General features: G+C 49.9%; 7 protein-coding genes across 7 annotated transcripts; 4 read left to right on the top strand and 3 right to left on the bottom strand.

The window, feature by feature from the left end:
* Window positions 1-92: 92 nt before the first annotated feature.
* Window positions 93-1,191, top strand: N7520_010083 (ribosomal RNA processing 1 family protein; the record flags this gene model as incomplete). Its single annotated transcript, XM_057144017.1, has 3 exons — window positions 93-141; window positions 228-335; window positions 428-1,191. The coding sequence occupies 3 exons, from the start codon at window positions 93-95 to the stop codon at window positions 1,189-1,191; spliced, it is 921 nt and encodes a 306-aa protein (XP_056993305.1).
* Window positions 1,192-1,479: 288 nt separating this feature from the next.
* On the bottom strand, window positions 1,480-3,112 carry N7520_010082 (uncharacterized protein; the record flags this gene model as incomplete). Its single annotated transcript, XM_057144016.1, has 3 exons — window positions 1,480-2,804; window positions 2,887-2,937; window positions 3,004-3,112. 3 exons carry the CDS (start codon window positions 3,110-3,112, stop codon window positions 1,480-1,482), a joined length of 1,485 nt encoding a protein of 494 aa, XP_056993304.1.
* Window positions 3,113-3,634: 522 nt separating this feature from the next.
* N7520_010081 (uncharacterized protein) lies at window positions 3,635-3,891 on the top strand (the record flags this gene model as incomplete). The annotated part of the gene is made up of 2 exons (XM_057144015.1): window positions 3,635-3,728; window positions 3,788-3,891. The coding sequence occupies 2 exons, from the start codon at window positions 3,635-3,637 to the stop codon at window positions 3,889-3,891; spliced, it is 198 nt and encodes a 65-aa protein (XP_056993303.1).
* Window positions 3,892-4,296: 405 nt separating this feature from the next.
* On the bottom strand, window positions 4,297-7,364 carry N7520_010080 (coatomer subunit beta; the record flags this gene model as incomplete). Its single annotated transcript, XM_057144014.1, has 5 exons — window positions 4,297-4,439; window positions 4,489-6,100; window positions 6,150-6,539; window positions 6,590-7,010; window positions 7,060-7,364. 5 exons carry the CDS (start codon window positions 7,362-7,364, stop codon window positions 4,297-4,299), a joined length of 2,871 nt encoding a protein of 956 aa, XP_056993302.1.
* A 360-nt stretch (window positions 7,365-7,724) lies between these two features.
* On the top strand, window positions 7,725-8,502 carry N7520_010079 (mago nashi family protein; the record flags this gene model as incomplete). The annotated part of the gene is made up of 6 exons (XM_057144013.1): window positions 7,725-7,759; window positions 7,816-8,000; window positions 8,054-8,117; window positions 8,165-8,252; window positions 8,310-8,435; window positions 8,488-8,502. The coding sequence occupies 6 exons, from the start codon at window positions 7,725-7,727 to the stop codon at window positions 8,500-8,502; spliced, it is 513 nt and encodes a 170-aa protein (XP_056993301.1).
* A 404-nt stretch (window positions 8,503-8,906) lies between these two features.
* Window positions 8,907-9,954, top strand: N7520_010078 (GID4/VID24 family protein; the record flags this gene model as incomplete). Its single annotated transcript, XM_057144012.1, has 3 exons — window positions 8,907-9,263; window positions 9,323-9,831; window positions 9,888-9,954. The coding sequence occupies 3 exons, from the start codon at window positions 8,907-8,909 to the stop codon at window positions 9,952-9,954; spliced, it is 933 nt and encodes a 310-aa protein (XP_056993300.1).
* A 1,171-nt stretch (window positions 9,955-11,125) lies between these two features.
* On the bottom strand, window positions 11,126-15,183 carry sskB (uncharacterized protein; the record flags this gene model as incomplete). The annotated part of the gene is made up of 2 exons (XM_057144011.1): window positions 11,126-14,633; window positions 14,672-15,183. 2 exons carry the CDS (start codon window positions 15,181-15,183, stop codon window positions 11,126-11,128), a joined length of 4,020 nt encoding a protein of 1,339 aa, XP_056993299.1.
* Between the last annotated feature and the right edge of the window lie 464 nt (window positions 15,184-15,647).

Here is a 15,647-nt window from a genome sequence, read left to right as displayed (position 1 = left end):
AGCAAACCAAGCAAACCCAATCTCCGGTATCAAAAATTATTTTTTATCGCAAACCCGCAGCTTCATCGAACCGATTCGCAATTGACGACGCCATGGCGGATATACAAAAGACCCCCTTTGTAAGGGACCTCGCCTCGAGCGGTAAGAAACATCCTAGCAATCAAAAAGCGCCATCCTGCAAAAAAGCGCCATCCTGCAAAAAAGCGCCCAGCTAATTCTCCCTGCAGACAAGAAAGTCCGCGACAAAGCGGTTGAATCACTCACATTATTCCTGAGCCAGAAGACCGACCTGAGTCTTGTCGACCTGCTCAAGCTCTGGAAGGGTCTCTTCTTCTGTACGTGACAATCCTACAGGTCTTTTATTCAAGAGTTATAGTTTTAGTTCTAGTTCGGGTTTAGGAAAGCATTTACTCATACACTGCAATAGGCTTCTACCACTCCGACCGACCACTCACCCAACAAGCTCTCGCTCGCGCAATCTCTTACCACATCGTTCCCGCCCTCCCCCATGCTACCCTACACCGCTTCCTGCGCGCTTTCTGGATCACCATCGGTCGGGATTATCACTCCATCGACCGTCTCCGTCTCGACAAGTACCTTTTCCTGATCCGTTGCTATGTCGGTGTGGCGTTCGAGGTCTTCTTGAAGGGTTCGAAGAAGACAAAAGCCGATGGCAAGAAGCGCAAGAGCGAAGACACCGGAAAGAAGGGTGGAAAGAAACAGAAGAAGGCTGAGAGCGCCGCTGTTGAGGTTGTTGAGGACAAGACTGAGCTGGATGCGAAATGGAGCGATCTCGCTGCTTATATTGATATTATTGAGGAGGGCCCACTTTGTCCTTTGAACTATGATGTTGATCAGCCTGAAGAGGATATCGAGGCGGACTTTGTCCCAATGCCGCATGGTCCCGATGGATTGCGGTATCATATTGCTGATATCTGGATCGATGAGTTGGAGAAGGTTCTCGAGTTCGAAGGTGAAGAGGGAGCGCGCAAGATTAAGGGTGATGTGCCTATGGAATTGATATTGCGGCCATTGGAGAAGCTGCGCTCCGAGAGTGCCTACAGACCTGTGCGCACAAGGGTTGCGGAGGCCTTGGATGATGATCGGTTGATTGAGTGGGGATTGCGAGTTCGGGAGAACCCTGACGATGAGGTGGATACCGACGGAGAATGGGGTGGATTTGACGATTAGATTTCATTCCAACGATGGGATTTTTTAATGTACAGCATTTCCTAGCGAGACTATGAATACACCTAAAAGTTCAATGTTCATTTATTTCAGGATTAGATGGAAACATCGGAATATTTGACACAAAAGTATATATTAATATCATCTATGGTATAAGAGAGCTATACAACTCGCCCCCAGAATCTAGCGTGCAGCTGAAGTCTCTTTGCGAGGGGTATCATGAACAAATAGAAAGACCCGACAATTGAAGGATATGCAGAAAACCGACGCAGCAGGCTTTTCATAAAATCATTACATGGGTCCATCAGCCTCATACCGAGTCCCAGACTTGGAAAGAACTGTACCCAGGCCGGGGTGGATCTCAACCTGCAAGGCTTCGAAGGGAATCGACTCGCCGTCGATACTGATATAACCCTCTTTTTGATGAGGGACCAAGCGGAACGCAGTAGCCTTGCGAATCTTCACCTCAGGTCTATAGAAGAAACCACCAGTGGCGACTTCAGAAATCATCCCAAGTGAAGTCAGACGACTAATCGTACCGTCAACCGTGAGAATATCCATGAAGCCATCATTCGGCAGAGCCGCGGGGAAGAAATTGGCATCTTTGGTCACAACCGACATATTACCGGCATAGAAATTGCCCATGTTCTCACCCGGGACAACTTCCCAGTCCCGAGGAATTCCATCATCCACACCACCGTACTGCAAATCAGGTAAAGCAGGCGACTTCTCCGCAGCCTCGATTCGATGAGCATCAGCAAATGGATCCAGTTCACGGCCAGTGTATCCCGCATAGTGCTCCTTGATCGCCTCCTTATCATCAATCTCAACCTTGATCGCCAAATTACAAGGCCAGACACGATTAGCCAATACACGAGCGAGATACCCATATGTAAATCGCTGAGCACCCATCCACCGAATATTATCCGTGCCCAGGTCAGACTCGGCCACAATTCCGAAAGAAGTCGACAGGAATGAAAGCGTGCGACTGCCCTTTTGCGAGATGGACATCAGATCCAGCGGGGTCCGCAGACCCTTCACCACGGCCAAAGCTGCGACCGAAACACTCCCCGTGCCGAAGCAGCTCCAGGTCATTGCGTTGCCGGATCCGCAGGGTAGCAGGGCGACAGGTAGCTTGGCTAACGCCTCGCGCGCATTGGGTCGTTTGCCCAGCCCGTTGAACACTTCGTATGGGAGACCATCACCCGAGCAACAGACGATTGCGTCATACGCGTTGACGTCAATTTGCTCTGCGATCTCAATCGCGTGTCCTCGGTGTTCAGTCGTCTGCACATCAAGTTTGCATCCCGCGGCGGCGAAGATTGGGGCAGCCTCTCTCTGGTACAGAGCCGCGGCTTTTCCCTGTCCACCGAACGGATTGATCAAGATCTTCAGTCGTCTTGAGCGCGGGACATTGCCATAGGCGAGATCGAGTAGCTTCTTCGCCCATCCATCCACCGTGGGGCATTCTTTATCGTTGACGGAATAGTGGAGAGTCGACACGGTAACATCTTCCTTGGATGACGACGCCGCGTAGGTGATGGTCAAGTTTGAGGGTTCCGCTTGAACATCTAGGATATTGTACAGGGAAATCGCATGTGGCAACTTGGTCGTTTCTAAGAAAGAAATACAATTAGCCTTATTGAACGATATGCGCGACAGCGCTGATCCCGATCACCGGCTCGAGGAGCAGCTCACCTGACCTGCGCAATCCGCAGCAACCGCGACCCGATCTGCGAGGACGGTCATCTTGGAAAGTTAGCTTGGCACGAGGGTTTACTTCACAGCTTCTGCTAAACAGGGACCAAGTCTTACCAACAATTAGGAGCGAGTCGCTGCCAATAGTCAAAGAGACAGATTTATCGACACGGAGGATGGAGTCATGCTCCAGCCCCGGCTGATCTGGAGACGAGTCGGAGGACATTCTTGGAGTTGAAAATATAGAAGATAATCAGCGCACAAGATGGGAGAATTGCTCGAGGAGCTAAAGATATGAAAAGGCTGGAGAAGGGCGCAGATCAACCCGCGTTGTTCCGGGTTGGGGGCCAAGCATTACTTCTTTGTCTGCAACCTTGACACAACCCACATTTACCTATTACGGTATACACGGAGTTGACTAACTAATAATAAAACTTACACTTATTTTTGACTCAATGGCCCCATTCTCACTCAACTACTGGGGTCCGTACTCTCTGGAGGAAGTTGGGAAATTTGACCGCCTACTATAAATGGGAAAATATGTATAACATCATATTCACAGTCTTACATACTATAACTGGACACAGATTTGATATGGATACCAAAGAGGTACATGATCATCCAAGGCTTGGAATAAATAGAAGGGGATTCCTTTCATTAAACATCATCAGTTAATTCCACTTAATTCAGTACAGAACCAATCAATCAAATTAAATCATCCGATCTACCGATCAGCCGCTTTATCAAAATGCAGTTTATCACCGTTATCATCGCTACCCTGGCTGCTGTTGCCACTGCTACTCCCTCCCCTGATGCCTTCGAGAAGCGCACCTGTGTCGGCAGTGAGTCAATTCAAATCAATTAGAATTGAAGTATACATAGTTAATTGACTATCTCATAGATTACAAGGTCGCCTGCCATAGCAGTGGCCCTTCTTGCTGTGACGGTTGGCAATGTGTTGGCGCCACTGAGTGGAATGCCGGTGTTTGCATTCCAAACTACTAGGCTTTCTTTTGCCTTGTGGGTTTCTGATTGGTCTTGATTTGGTTTTCTTCTTTCAATTTAGTGTTATGAGAGCTAGGGAGGACTGCTGGCAGGACTTCCAAGGTTGCTCGCTTTCTTTTGCGTGAATCTATACAACTTGCTTTGTCTACCGAGCTCTCATTCTATCCAAGCAATTGTATCAAATACGATGTCGTAGCATGGAACATCTACCCAGGTAGTACTGTCTACTGATACAGTTTATATGCACAGTCAATCATTATCTATTTTTCGACACCCTGATATGACCCCAAATTTGCCTTGGAGAAGGGAGAAAGGAAATCAAAAATAAAGGAAAACAAGTTAAAATAGGAAGACATATACTGCAACCCGCTGGAAACAATGAAAAACGGAATATCAAAAATCTACTCATGCCGCCGCAGCCTTGAGACCCTTCAAGGATCCCAGACTCAGGGCCAGGCCCTGCGAGCGACTTCTGATACGAACAAAGCCGGTAATCGGTCCATCGTCACCTTCCTTTTCAATGCTCAGATTGGCCAAAGCATCCTCACCTAGTACTGTTAGTTATCGGACATTGTAAAGAGGGAGAGAGTAACATACCGAATACGCTCCTGGCGTAGAGGTTGGCAGACAAGAACCGGCAATCACCCTTCAGAGAAGCATCGGGGGTCAAGCAAGCCATGTTGGTGCTCTCCATCAGTTGCTTCAGGAATTCCCGCAGGGTCTTGGCTTTGGAGTTGATGTTGACCTTGTTCTCCCACTCGAATTCGGTCCACATGGTGCGGAACTGGGTTTCGGTGCAGTGGGCGGGCTGGATGTAGTCCATGATATCGGCGTGGATGTCGTTGAGAATGACCACATGGGTCTCAGTGGAGCTGGCTCCGTCGTAGATGATGTTACCGAAGATCACACCAGTGTCAGTGGAAGATACCTTCACCGTCGCCTGGACGTTCAAGAAGTCCCGAGGTCCCAGGTTGTGCGTGGAGGGGCGCTCGACAACCTTGAGATCACCCAGAGTGGCGAATTCAACGGACAGGTTCTGCAGAGTCTCGGTAGTCTGGTTGACCAACAGAACGTCCAGAACGATATCAAACTGATGAACAGTCACGTAGGCCTCAGCATAGACTGAGTCGGAGAAACCAGTCAGCTGCACCACCCGGCTCAACTTGGATGAAACATTCTCAACAACAGAATCGCCACCAGTAGCCTTGACGAGATCCAGCTCAATATCCTCAGCTCCCTCGACAGTGTTTTTCTTGGTGAATTGTCTGATGGGAATGGAATCGTCAACCTGGACGGCAGTCTTAGCCTTCTCGACAGCCTCCTTCGCGGCTCGCTTCTTGTCCTCAATCTGAACCATGGCGCGGAATGCCTTGCGAGTATCCTCCAAGAAGATAGCCTCGAGATCCTTCTTCTCGGAAAATTCGGCCAGAGAACGGACACAGGTCATGATACGGTCAACAGAATCCTCATCAATAGGAGCCTTGACGAAATGGGACTGACCAACGCGCAGAATGGAAATCATAATCAGCATGGCCTCGGCACGAAGGGCATTAGTGCGAGCACTATCCTGAGAGACCTCCGAGTGACGCATCACCAGCTTGGTAAGTGTAGACGAAAGGACTGTGGAGAGGTAGTAGTCGCCATCCAAGATGAGTTGACGCAGCGGAGGCTTCTGTGCGGCCTTCACAGCCTCGAGGCGAGCAGCGGCCGCAGACTGGCTAGTAAGAGCACTTTCGGTAGCGTATGTGCCATCTGCCAACACCTTGCGGGAGCCAGTGGGAGCAGTCTTAGCCTGGCCGTTGGTCTGTTCTTGGAGAAGCAGCGCATTGTCCTCGGGGACCTCATCGAGCAGACGTTGCTCGGAAGCCAAGATCGGGATCTCACCAAGACTGGCGCGAATCTTCTTCCAGGCTCCGCGAATATCCTTCTCCTCCAGAGAGTATTCTCCAACGACCCAAAGAACACCGCGATAGACCTTACCGGCCCGGACCTCACTCAGGGTTGATACCAGGCGATCCACAATAGCCCCACGCAGGTCGGGGAACTTCTCAACAACCTCCTTAACAAATGAGATGACGTCCACGGCTGAGTTGTTGTTAAAGTCTGCAATGAAGTCCATAAGCAGATCAACCACGCTAGCAGCGATCTCAGAAAACTTGATAGCACAAGTGTGTATTGATTGAACGAGGAGCTGGCGGTATTCGTTGTTCTGCGTAATGTTAGATCCCGATGCAAATCGAACCCAAAATGCGACATACCTGTTCATATTGTTCATCCACGGTCTTAGCGAGCTCTTTCTTAAGCAGCATAACGATCTCTTCAACATTCTTGCTCGAAACCATCTCCAATGCAATGCCCAGGGCCTTTCTCCGGACATCAATATCAGGGCTGGAGAGGACGCGCAGAATCTCCATAGTCAAATCCTCCAGCACACCCTCATTGCGAGAACGCAGCTGATCCACGCGATCCAGCACAATAAGCTTGACGTTGTTGTCGGCCTCCTTAATGGCGAGTTCAATCAACTTGGCGGCGGAGGCTTTCACGGCGACTGGGTTGCTTGTCAGGGCGGTAAGAGAAGTAGCAGCCTCGTAGACCACAGTGCTTGTTGGGGCATCGAGGAGCTCAAGCATTAGTTTGAGATAACGCGACTAGGCGTCCGTTAGTATCTTAATTTGGTCCCGTTGGTTAATGGACCCACCTTGTTCTGAGGGTTCTGGACCGCATCCTTGCGCAGGAATTCAAGCTCCGCCAGCTGGAGCAACTCATCAGTGTTGGGAATGGTATCGAAGGTCGTCCCAAGGTACTCCAGCGCCTTCTGGTGGCTGATAGACATAAGGGCCGCAAAGGCATTACGCTTGCAGGTGCTGTCGGTCTCCGATTCAAGGAAGGTTTGGAGGAGTTCGGGGGCGTCGGGGATGAGAGACTCGGAGTGCTGGAAAATCGAGGCCACTGCCCAGGCGGCGTTCTTTCGGACGTAGGCATGGCGGTGTTCCAGACACGAGCGGGCCGAGGACAGGAGGGGCTCAATGAGTTCGGGTTCGCGAAGTTTGCACAGGAAGCGGAGAGTGTTTCCTCGGATATATTCGTTGGAGTGTTGCAGGTCATTACGAATGCCATTGCTGGAATATGTTAGTCCATCAGAGCGCAGGGGCCAAGAAGCATCCTTACCAAACCAAGATCATCTCCTGCTTCAGCTTGCCAGTCGAGTCGTGCTTGGGGCAGATCTCATAGTAGAAATACAACAGCTTCTTCAATGGCTTGCTCTTCGAAGGCATAACAAAACGAATAATATGCATCAGGAGATCCGGCATCGGGTTTCCGTTCAGGAGGATCGTGATGATTGTCCGCATGGTCTCCAACTTGGTCTCATCATTGCCCTTTTCCAACTGCAACCGCAGCTCCTGCAAAGTAGGCTGGTCGGCTGTGTTGTCCATATGAATGAGACTGTAGGCATTTTCGAGGTAGGACGCCATCGTGGGCAGCGGATTGAGGCGACTGGACAAAGGAGAGCTGGCAAGTTGTCAGTTCGGGGGGAATGTTTTGGGTACGGACACCTAGCAGTTTACTGCCTCGATGCGGGAAAAACGTACAATAAGGAGAGACTCCCAGAGAAAGAAGATCAAGAAGATGTCAGAGACGCGCAATTAGAGTAAGTCCAACACCCGTCGCCAACCTGGAAATCATCAAATCATGTAGATGCGCGATGGGGGGGAAGCATCAACCTGTCCCTTTTGCCCCGTCTGTGTGGATGACTAAGCCCGACCACGTTCTTCCGCCTTTGACTGCTCTTAATTATTGCTACACCTTCTTCAATCGACAGCTCTACCAGCACAATGTCGACAAACGAGACTTTTTACCTGCGTTACTAGTAAGAAATCAGACGATGTGAGCCCAGGTTACCCTGCGTTGCTGACGGCTCCGCAGCTCAGGTCACTCTGGGCGGTTCGGGCATGAGTTTCTAGGTGGGTTCCCTCTCCTCTCCGAAGCGTATCAATGGGCTGACTTTGTTTCAGAATTCGATTTCCGTACCCTTTCCGATGGTAACAGCGCCGCTGTCCGATATGCGAACAACTCCAACTACCGCAATGACTCCCTCATCCGCAAAGAGAGTAAGTTGCGGGACCAAACGCCGGGGATGCGCTGATAACCTGACGGACTACAGTGTGTGTGAGCTCAGCCATGATCGCAGAGATCAGGCGCATTATCAAGGAAAGCGAGATCATGAAGTATGTATGGACAAGCAAATCTTGCGTGCAATGTTGACCTCCTCTAGGGAGGACGACTCCAAGTGGCCGCAGAAGAACAAGGATGGACGCCAAGAGCTGGAGATCCGACTAGGCAGTGAGCACATCTCATTTGAGGTAAGAGTGACTTGAATGGTTTTGAAATAGATTCCCTCTCTCTGACGTATGTGATAGACCGCGAAAATCGGCTCATTGGTGGATGTGACGGAGTCGGCTGACCCTGAAGGACTGCGGGTATTCTATTACCTTGTCCAGGACCTGAAGGCGTTGATCTTTTCGCTCATTTCGCTCCACTTCAAGGTATGAAATAGGGCTGGTGGTTCATTTGTGACGATGCTGACTCATGATATAGATCAAGCCCATCTAAGCTAGCATATGTTGGAGAAAGTGGGAATATCGGGGCTCAAATGTTTCTTGATTTATGATAGGCGTTTTATGAGAATAAGGGTTCCACCCGGTATGAGAACAAAATAATATAACTCAAGTGCTTCATCCAGGACTCAAGTTAACAACTTTCATAATTCCGAGTCTTGTTGTACCTGACGTAAATTTGGTGCCTTAGGCTAATAAAAACGCCTCCCCCGCGCTATGCGCTCGCATGACCCCATCACAGATGGTCCGCCCCCCGGGTAAAAGCCTTTAAAGATCATCCATTCTTCCCCTTCATTTCTCCCTCCTGATTCACTCAACATTGTTTTTTTTTTGGACTTTCTGTTTCAAGCGCGCTTACGATCCGATGTCTACTCCCTGTTCCTGATCACTACACCCCCAATGCCAACCCCGAGTGACAACCCGACTTCGATCGCCGAGGTGATCTCCACCCGCACCTGTCCCCCGGAGGTCGATCGAATCTCCGCCTGGGAAGACGAGTCCGATGACCTAAACACGCGCGATGTCTTGGAAGATGTGCTCTCACCTGCCAGCGCCACTGCACCGTCCGTACTGAGTCGCTCTGACGATGGCACAACTCTCTTGGCGACCGACCCGCTCAGAGTGGAGAGGAAGATAGCCCCGGATGAAGATACTAGACCACCTAGATCTACCTCGCCGATGGAGTCGTGCTCTCGTAGCCAGTCGCCCGTTACTTCTAACTCGTCGCTAATGCGTTATGAATTTTCAAACGTTCGGGTATGTTTCCCCCCAATATCGTACTGACCGCAATTGACTAACGTCAACCCTACCTGCAGCTGTTGCCGAATCATTCCTCGTCATTTCTTCGTTCTGGAAGTAGATTCGTCGGCACCCAGCAGTCAGACCGCCAGGTGTATAATGTTGATGTTGAAATTAAGCACGTGGACATGGCCGAATCTTACCTGTGCGGTTACCTACGCATCCAAGGCCTCACTGAGGACCATCCAACCCTGACCACGTTTTTTGAAGGCGAGATTATTGGCACAAAACATACTTTTGTGACCCGTAATGAAGAATGGGGCGCCAATGAAAAAACAGACGTACATCACTGGTCTCGATTTCCCGCTTGGAAACCGCTCGCCAAACAAGCGAAGCGGACCGATTTTACATACCGCAACTTTGCACAGCGGGAGCATGTGTTCATGAGATGGAAGGAGTACTTCCTTGTCCCTGATCACCGGGTACGAACGATCTCCGGCGCAAGCTTTGAAGGGTTTTACTACATCTGCTTCAATCAAGTAGAGGGATCTGTGAGCGGTGTTTACTTCCATGCGAAGAGCGAACGGTATGTCCAGTCTATACGCATCTATATTGATTTGCCTTCCTGACTGACTTTTCTAGGTTTCAACAACTTGAGCTCAAGCATGTCGAGGATCGGGGATGCGCCCCAGCAGTCGAGTTCCGATAAGCGTCAAGCTTGCTGCTGGCGCTGGCTACCTTCCTTCCCCCCTCTCTCTCCTTCTTTCTCTCTTTCTCTCTCTCTCCCTCCCTCTCTCTCTTTATCTCTTTCTCTCTCTCTCCATCTCCCCTCTTTCGGTTTACCACGGCTAAGCAGCGCTTCCTTGGTACCGTAAGACTCGCATCATCTACGAACAGTTTTGCATCTCTTCGTTTCTCTCGACAATCCGCCTCCTACTCTTCACATTTATCAAACCCCACCCCGATTTTATGGACGTTCGAAAATTTCGACACTTATACCCCGTTGGTCAACAGCCTGGCACTCGGACCCGCCAAATTGTATCTCATCTCATGCCTCACGACTATGACTGGCGTTTTATCACCCTCGGCGAACCAGGTCTTTTTCTTCGAGGACAGTCTCTTCCTTCTACATCTTTTAACATCTCGCCATTTATTCTTATTGCTTGGGATATGGATTTCATTGTGCAGTTCATGAGCTACGGTTTCTTGACGAAGCTCAATTCCGAATTCCAGGAACTTTCTCTGCCTCACCTAAATTCATCTTGTTCCACAGTCGAGATGAGATGTAGATCTGTAGGTAGTAGATAGTTTCTTCGCCTGGTGATTTTGAAATTAATGATTGGGTGAGACATCTGCTGTCATCGCAGGACGACAGTAGACCTACATCGAACTGGCGGAGCTGGATGACGTGTCGGATAAAACCTATCTTTCTATTCTTAAGAAGTCGCCCTATGTAGTATATTTAGGTGGCATGTGTTACGTCGACAAAGTTGATGCTAAGGGGCAAGAAAGTTTCAAAGCAAGTGTAATAATTCGAATTCAACTGTGTGTATGCATGCTGTTACTAGGTCCTAATAGGTGATATAGTCGCTGTTCATGCACAGATCAAACCAATGCCAACACCAAGATAAAAACCAAAAATGAAAAGTAGATCCGACCTCGTATATGCATGCCGAAACGTTATTGATTTGAAAAGCAGATATGATAAGAATGTGGATGAAGGGTCGTGAGAAAACAATAGACATGGGGTATCACATGCGTTGTCGTTTGAGGCTGAAGTCGAGGCGTTCAGGGGATTAAACACGATGTTTAACCCCCACGGAGAAAATTAAGAGCCATGGGACATGAATGCAAGTACTGGCGAATTGAGAGAAGGAAAATCATGAGTACCCGTATGACGAGTTCTGCCGACTGTTGGAGCTGGAGCTGGTGTAGCTACCTCCAGCCTCACTGCTAGGGGTAGACGGCTCAAGCACCACCTGTTGACGGATCGAGACTATCCATTCATGCTGAAGTAGTTCAGCAGCAGTGATTCGGCGAAGAGGATCGCATTCGAAGCAGCGTTGAAGGAAATCAAGGCCCATCTCGCTCAGCTGATCAGGACCTGGGAGGTCAGGCTGGTTGCCTTGGGCAATGTTGTACATAATTGCCCACTCATTGTCGAGAGTAGACCATGGTCGGCGGCCGGTGGCCATTTCAAGGATCACACAACCCAAGGACCAGATGTCCACGGCACTTTGGCGGTTAGCCGAGTCGCCACGGATCACCTCCGGCGACATGTACATCGGGGTACCGGTGGTTGTCTTTTGGTTCTTGCGTTGGTTCGTAATCTGTGGATCCTTCCCAATGAGAGGCTCCTTGTTACCGTTTGGCCCGTCTGCGGGAGCCACTGTGCGGCCTGATCGAGCAATAATCTTTGCAGCACCAAAATCTACGTATTTGATAATACCATTGTGGTCCAGTAAGATGTTCTCGGGTTTGATGTCCCGATGAACAATTCCTGCCTGATGTAGATAGGCCAGACCCTCCAAGAGTTGAAGGGCATATACCATGATCACGGTTTCATCCTCAACCCGACCATGCTCCAGCAAGCTGGCAAGCGAACCGCCCGAGCAATACTCCATGAAGATGTAAACCTTGTCACGATGAACTTCGATGCCGTGGTAAGACACGATGTTCGGGTGATCCAGCACTTCAAGCACACCCATCTCATCGCGAATTTGTTGCGCGATCTTAGGGATCAGCTGAGGATCCTGCAAGCGGATCTCCTTGACTGCCATCAAATAATTGCTGTCCAGATTGATAGCAACGTAGACAGACCCAAAGGTACCGCCACCGATAAACTGGCCTTGTTGCCAACGCAGGGTGACGTTGGTGGCAGACGATGACAGCACGGTAAGAGATCGGTCCGCCTCGTTAGATCCTTCCAGGACTCTTCCCAAGGCCCGGCGCTTAGCAGATTCCTCGACTCTGCGCTCTTCAATCTCGCTCAAGCGAGTAGCCCATTGTTCACGGACCAGCTTGGATGCTTCTTGATCGCTCAGAATACGGCTAGCGCTGCCCATTCTGGCACCAGTCCGCTCCTCCATCCGCTGTTTTTCTGCCTGGGCCGCGAGAGAGGATCGAGCACCCATGATATCGAAATGAGATATAAGAAGAGACATACAACCTGCCACCTTCAGTCGGAGACGAGCAAACTGTTCTTCGTCCAAAGAGAGAAGATGACGGCTAGATGTGATGGCCATTGCGTATTCAAGTGCAGCAACAGCCCATTTAAACGTTTTCCTGTCGGCAGCATCACAATCATCACAGATGAATGAGACCCAATCGAGAGATAGTTCCACCAGCCTAGCACTGTTCATAGCGCGCCTGTTAGCGTCCACGTAGCTGGAAGATCGCTTTCCGAACTCGGTTGCGAAAGCATAACAAGCCTGAACCAGGTCGTTGTTCTCCCATGTCTTCTCTCGCAATTGGTTTTTGATCACAGCCACACTGTCCATGATTGCCATAGAGAGCTTGAAAGAGATCTTCTTGATCTTGTTTAATTCCACATTGACACGCCCAAGGTTTGCGCGCTGCTCAATCGCCATGTCCAATTGTATACCGGTAAGGTGCGTCAACTCCATTCTGGCATTCTGCAGTCGCTCCTGCAAGCCCTCGACAACCAGTCGAAGCTTACCGAGACGGACATCAGTGGGTTGCTCCAGAATGTCAATCTGCATCTCTTTTCCTGCCCAGCCCAGTGGTTTCTCTGGGCGAATGACCAATATATATGGTATCGCAGTGGTGTTTTTAACATCATCTTCTCGGAAGGATGTAGCGAGAATGCCCTGGATTTCAGCCGGACGATTCCATAATGAATGATGTGCAATCAAGTAGACACCCTTTTGACCAACAGAGTTGGGTGAGGTGACGAGAAAGTGATCGGAAATAAGCAATGCCTCAAAGAACTCGTAGGCGATATCAGCCGTAATGTTGTACTCAGTGGCATTTTCGAACAGCTGGCACAAAAATCTGGAGAACCGGTAAAGCTTTCGTTGACGGATACGCGTGGAATCCAAGATACTTTTGTAGCGCTTGTCCATGTCTATAACATTTTCATTATGTCGTGGCACAAGCTCTCGCTCAAAGTGTATCATAAGTCGTTGGAGCGACTTGGCGGTCAAAGCACTGAACTGCTCGGCCACCTCAATGTCACCTTTTTCAAGCTGTCGACCAAGATCATAAGAGTACTCCCACTCCTGCTCCAGAATTTCGGCTTCTTTGAAAGTGTTCTTATTGGCATTGAGTTTCCAATTCAGCAGACGGAAATAGTACTTCATAGCATCGAGAACTACCGTGTCAAAATTTTCGTCGACGCAAGGTGGGAGGTCCCAACCAGATTGAGGCATTGAGATGGCGAGATAGCGTTGCTTAATCTCAACGGCGACTCTCATCAAAATCTGGAATTGCGAAATCATTTGATCCACCAAGATCGGTGATTGCTGAGCTGGGTCTTTCATAGTCTTCGCGTAGGACAGGCGAACACGAATAATTTCTTGAATCAAGCGTGAAGGAAAGTTGATTAAAGTGAGAAGTTCTTCGATGTAAGGCGGAAGATGGCGTGCCGCAAAAGCCTGTGAATTCTCGATCAGGGTGTTCTTGGCTTTCTGGATGACCTCGCCAATGCCTTGGAGCATGCTATGATCGCCTTGAAGTGTCTTCAGACCGTCTTCCTTCATGATACGATCCAGGAAGGAGGTGTCATCAGGCATATCGCTGCCGTATGACTTGAGTCTGGGCTGGCTGAAGTCAAGGGCATCGTTGCCGACCCAATTTTGCAGCACGGCTAGTTCTGTATTGATGAGAGCGGTGATGTTGTGCCAGGCAAATATCGCCTCGTGGCTTGAATAGAATTCCTCGGAGGCTGTGCGGGGATTGGCAACTTCCATATCTTTGCGGGTGGAGTACAGCTCCTCGCAGCGCTCGATTTTCTCCACAACATCTTCTACTTGCTGCCTCGGTGTTCTTCCGATTTCAGTTTCACCTTTGATTTGAAAGTTGATGATATCCTCAATGACCGGTCCTAACTTGCGGCGGTTATCTTCGATAAGCTTTTGCTGGAGAGCGACGCTCCGCCCACACGTCCGCGCCTTGACACCGATCCAAATAGCCTGACTCAAAGCCGCCGATCGGTTCGATTCTGTTGATCCCAGTAACCGCTGTTTCTCTTGCTTGACCACATCTCCTTTCAAGACCGATGCCAACATAGAATGCCATTCGAGCCGCTCTTGGTTTTTGGGGTTGCGCAGTTCTTCCGCTGTGGGCATATTATCGTGGGGGAGAAATAATTGCGTATCGGGGTCGTAGGAATCGTCTTCAAAGGGTACCTCGGATGAGGGGAAGGCTCTTCCAGGTCAGCATCTCCAAGCATCATGTTGTTCGACTGTGCGTCGTCGAAGTGATGGTACCAGGCCTGCGGGTTGGCGCGGATCCGCTGTACATAGGCCTTTTCTTGGGCGCGATATTGAGCATTCGGGTCGCGTCGGGTTCCTCGCTTTGCCGATGAGGAACGAGTCCGTTCAGTCTGTTGCAGACTGATATATTGTGGAGGTTTTCGCTGAGGAGCATAGGTGTTGGAGGGGGTTCTCGCGGGGGCGGAAGGACGCTGCGCTCGCAGATCTCCAGGCATCGCTAGGCCATCAGGCTTCTCGAGGGCGACAGATGCTCCAATACTAGCCCCACGTGGACGTATTGTCGGTGTACTCGACCATGAGGATGTTAGATTCGGAGAATGGGCTGATGGAGGGGATGAGCCGATGGTGGTGGCAGGTGTCTGGACTTGCGGATCAAACACTTCCACGAAGGATGAGTTCTCCCTCAAAGGATATTGAGAGGGGAACTCATCCGAGGAGCCCGAGCCATCAGAGTCCTGGCTGGCAATGTCAGGGTGCTCCATGATGGAGTTAGCGTGATGCATGAAAGGTCGTGCGATAGAATGAAGCTTGAGAGGCTGGTGATAGGGGCGTGTGTGGCGGATGTGGCGGTGCGTGGCGGGGCCGAGCCAATGGGGTCACATTCCGGGTAACTTTCCCCGTTTTTTTCATATACTGTCAACTGGTTTTTTACCATCTCAGCTGCAGATGACCAGATCGACCCTTGTCTTTACCATTTCTAGCTGCGTATGACTGAGTTTCACATACGTGGCGGCAATGAACGGCAAGCTTTGTATCAAATAAATTAAACAAGTATCCCTAACCCCAGTCATGTGTGCTAATCATATTGCCTAGAGCTGCGAACACGCACTAGTCTACAAGGATATGGTGACAATGAGCCTCTACTTAACCTTACACATATCAAATTAGGCATCTAGATTGATTTATTCCAGGCTCAAGGGTAGCACAACGCAAACCCTCGAGGGTC

This window comes from Penicillium odoratum, assembly GCF_028828045.1.
Source record: "Penicillium odoratum strain IBT 22623 chromosome Unknown utg000006l_segment0_segment0, whole genome shotgun sequence".
In the NCBI taxonomy this organism is placed as follows: Eukaryota; Fungi; Ascomycota; class Eurotiomycetes; order Eurotiales; family Aspergillaceae; genus Penicillium; species Penicillium odoratum.
Note: the sequence above shows the minus strand (reverse complement) of the source record. Positions and strands in the feature narration are given on the sequence as shown.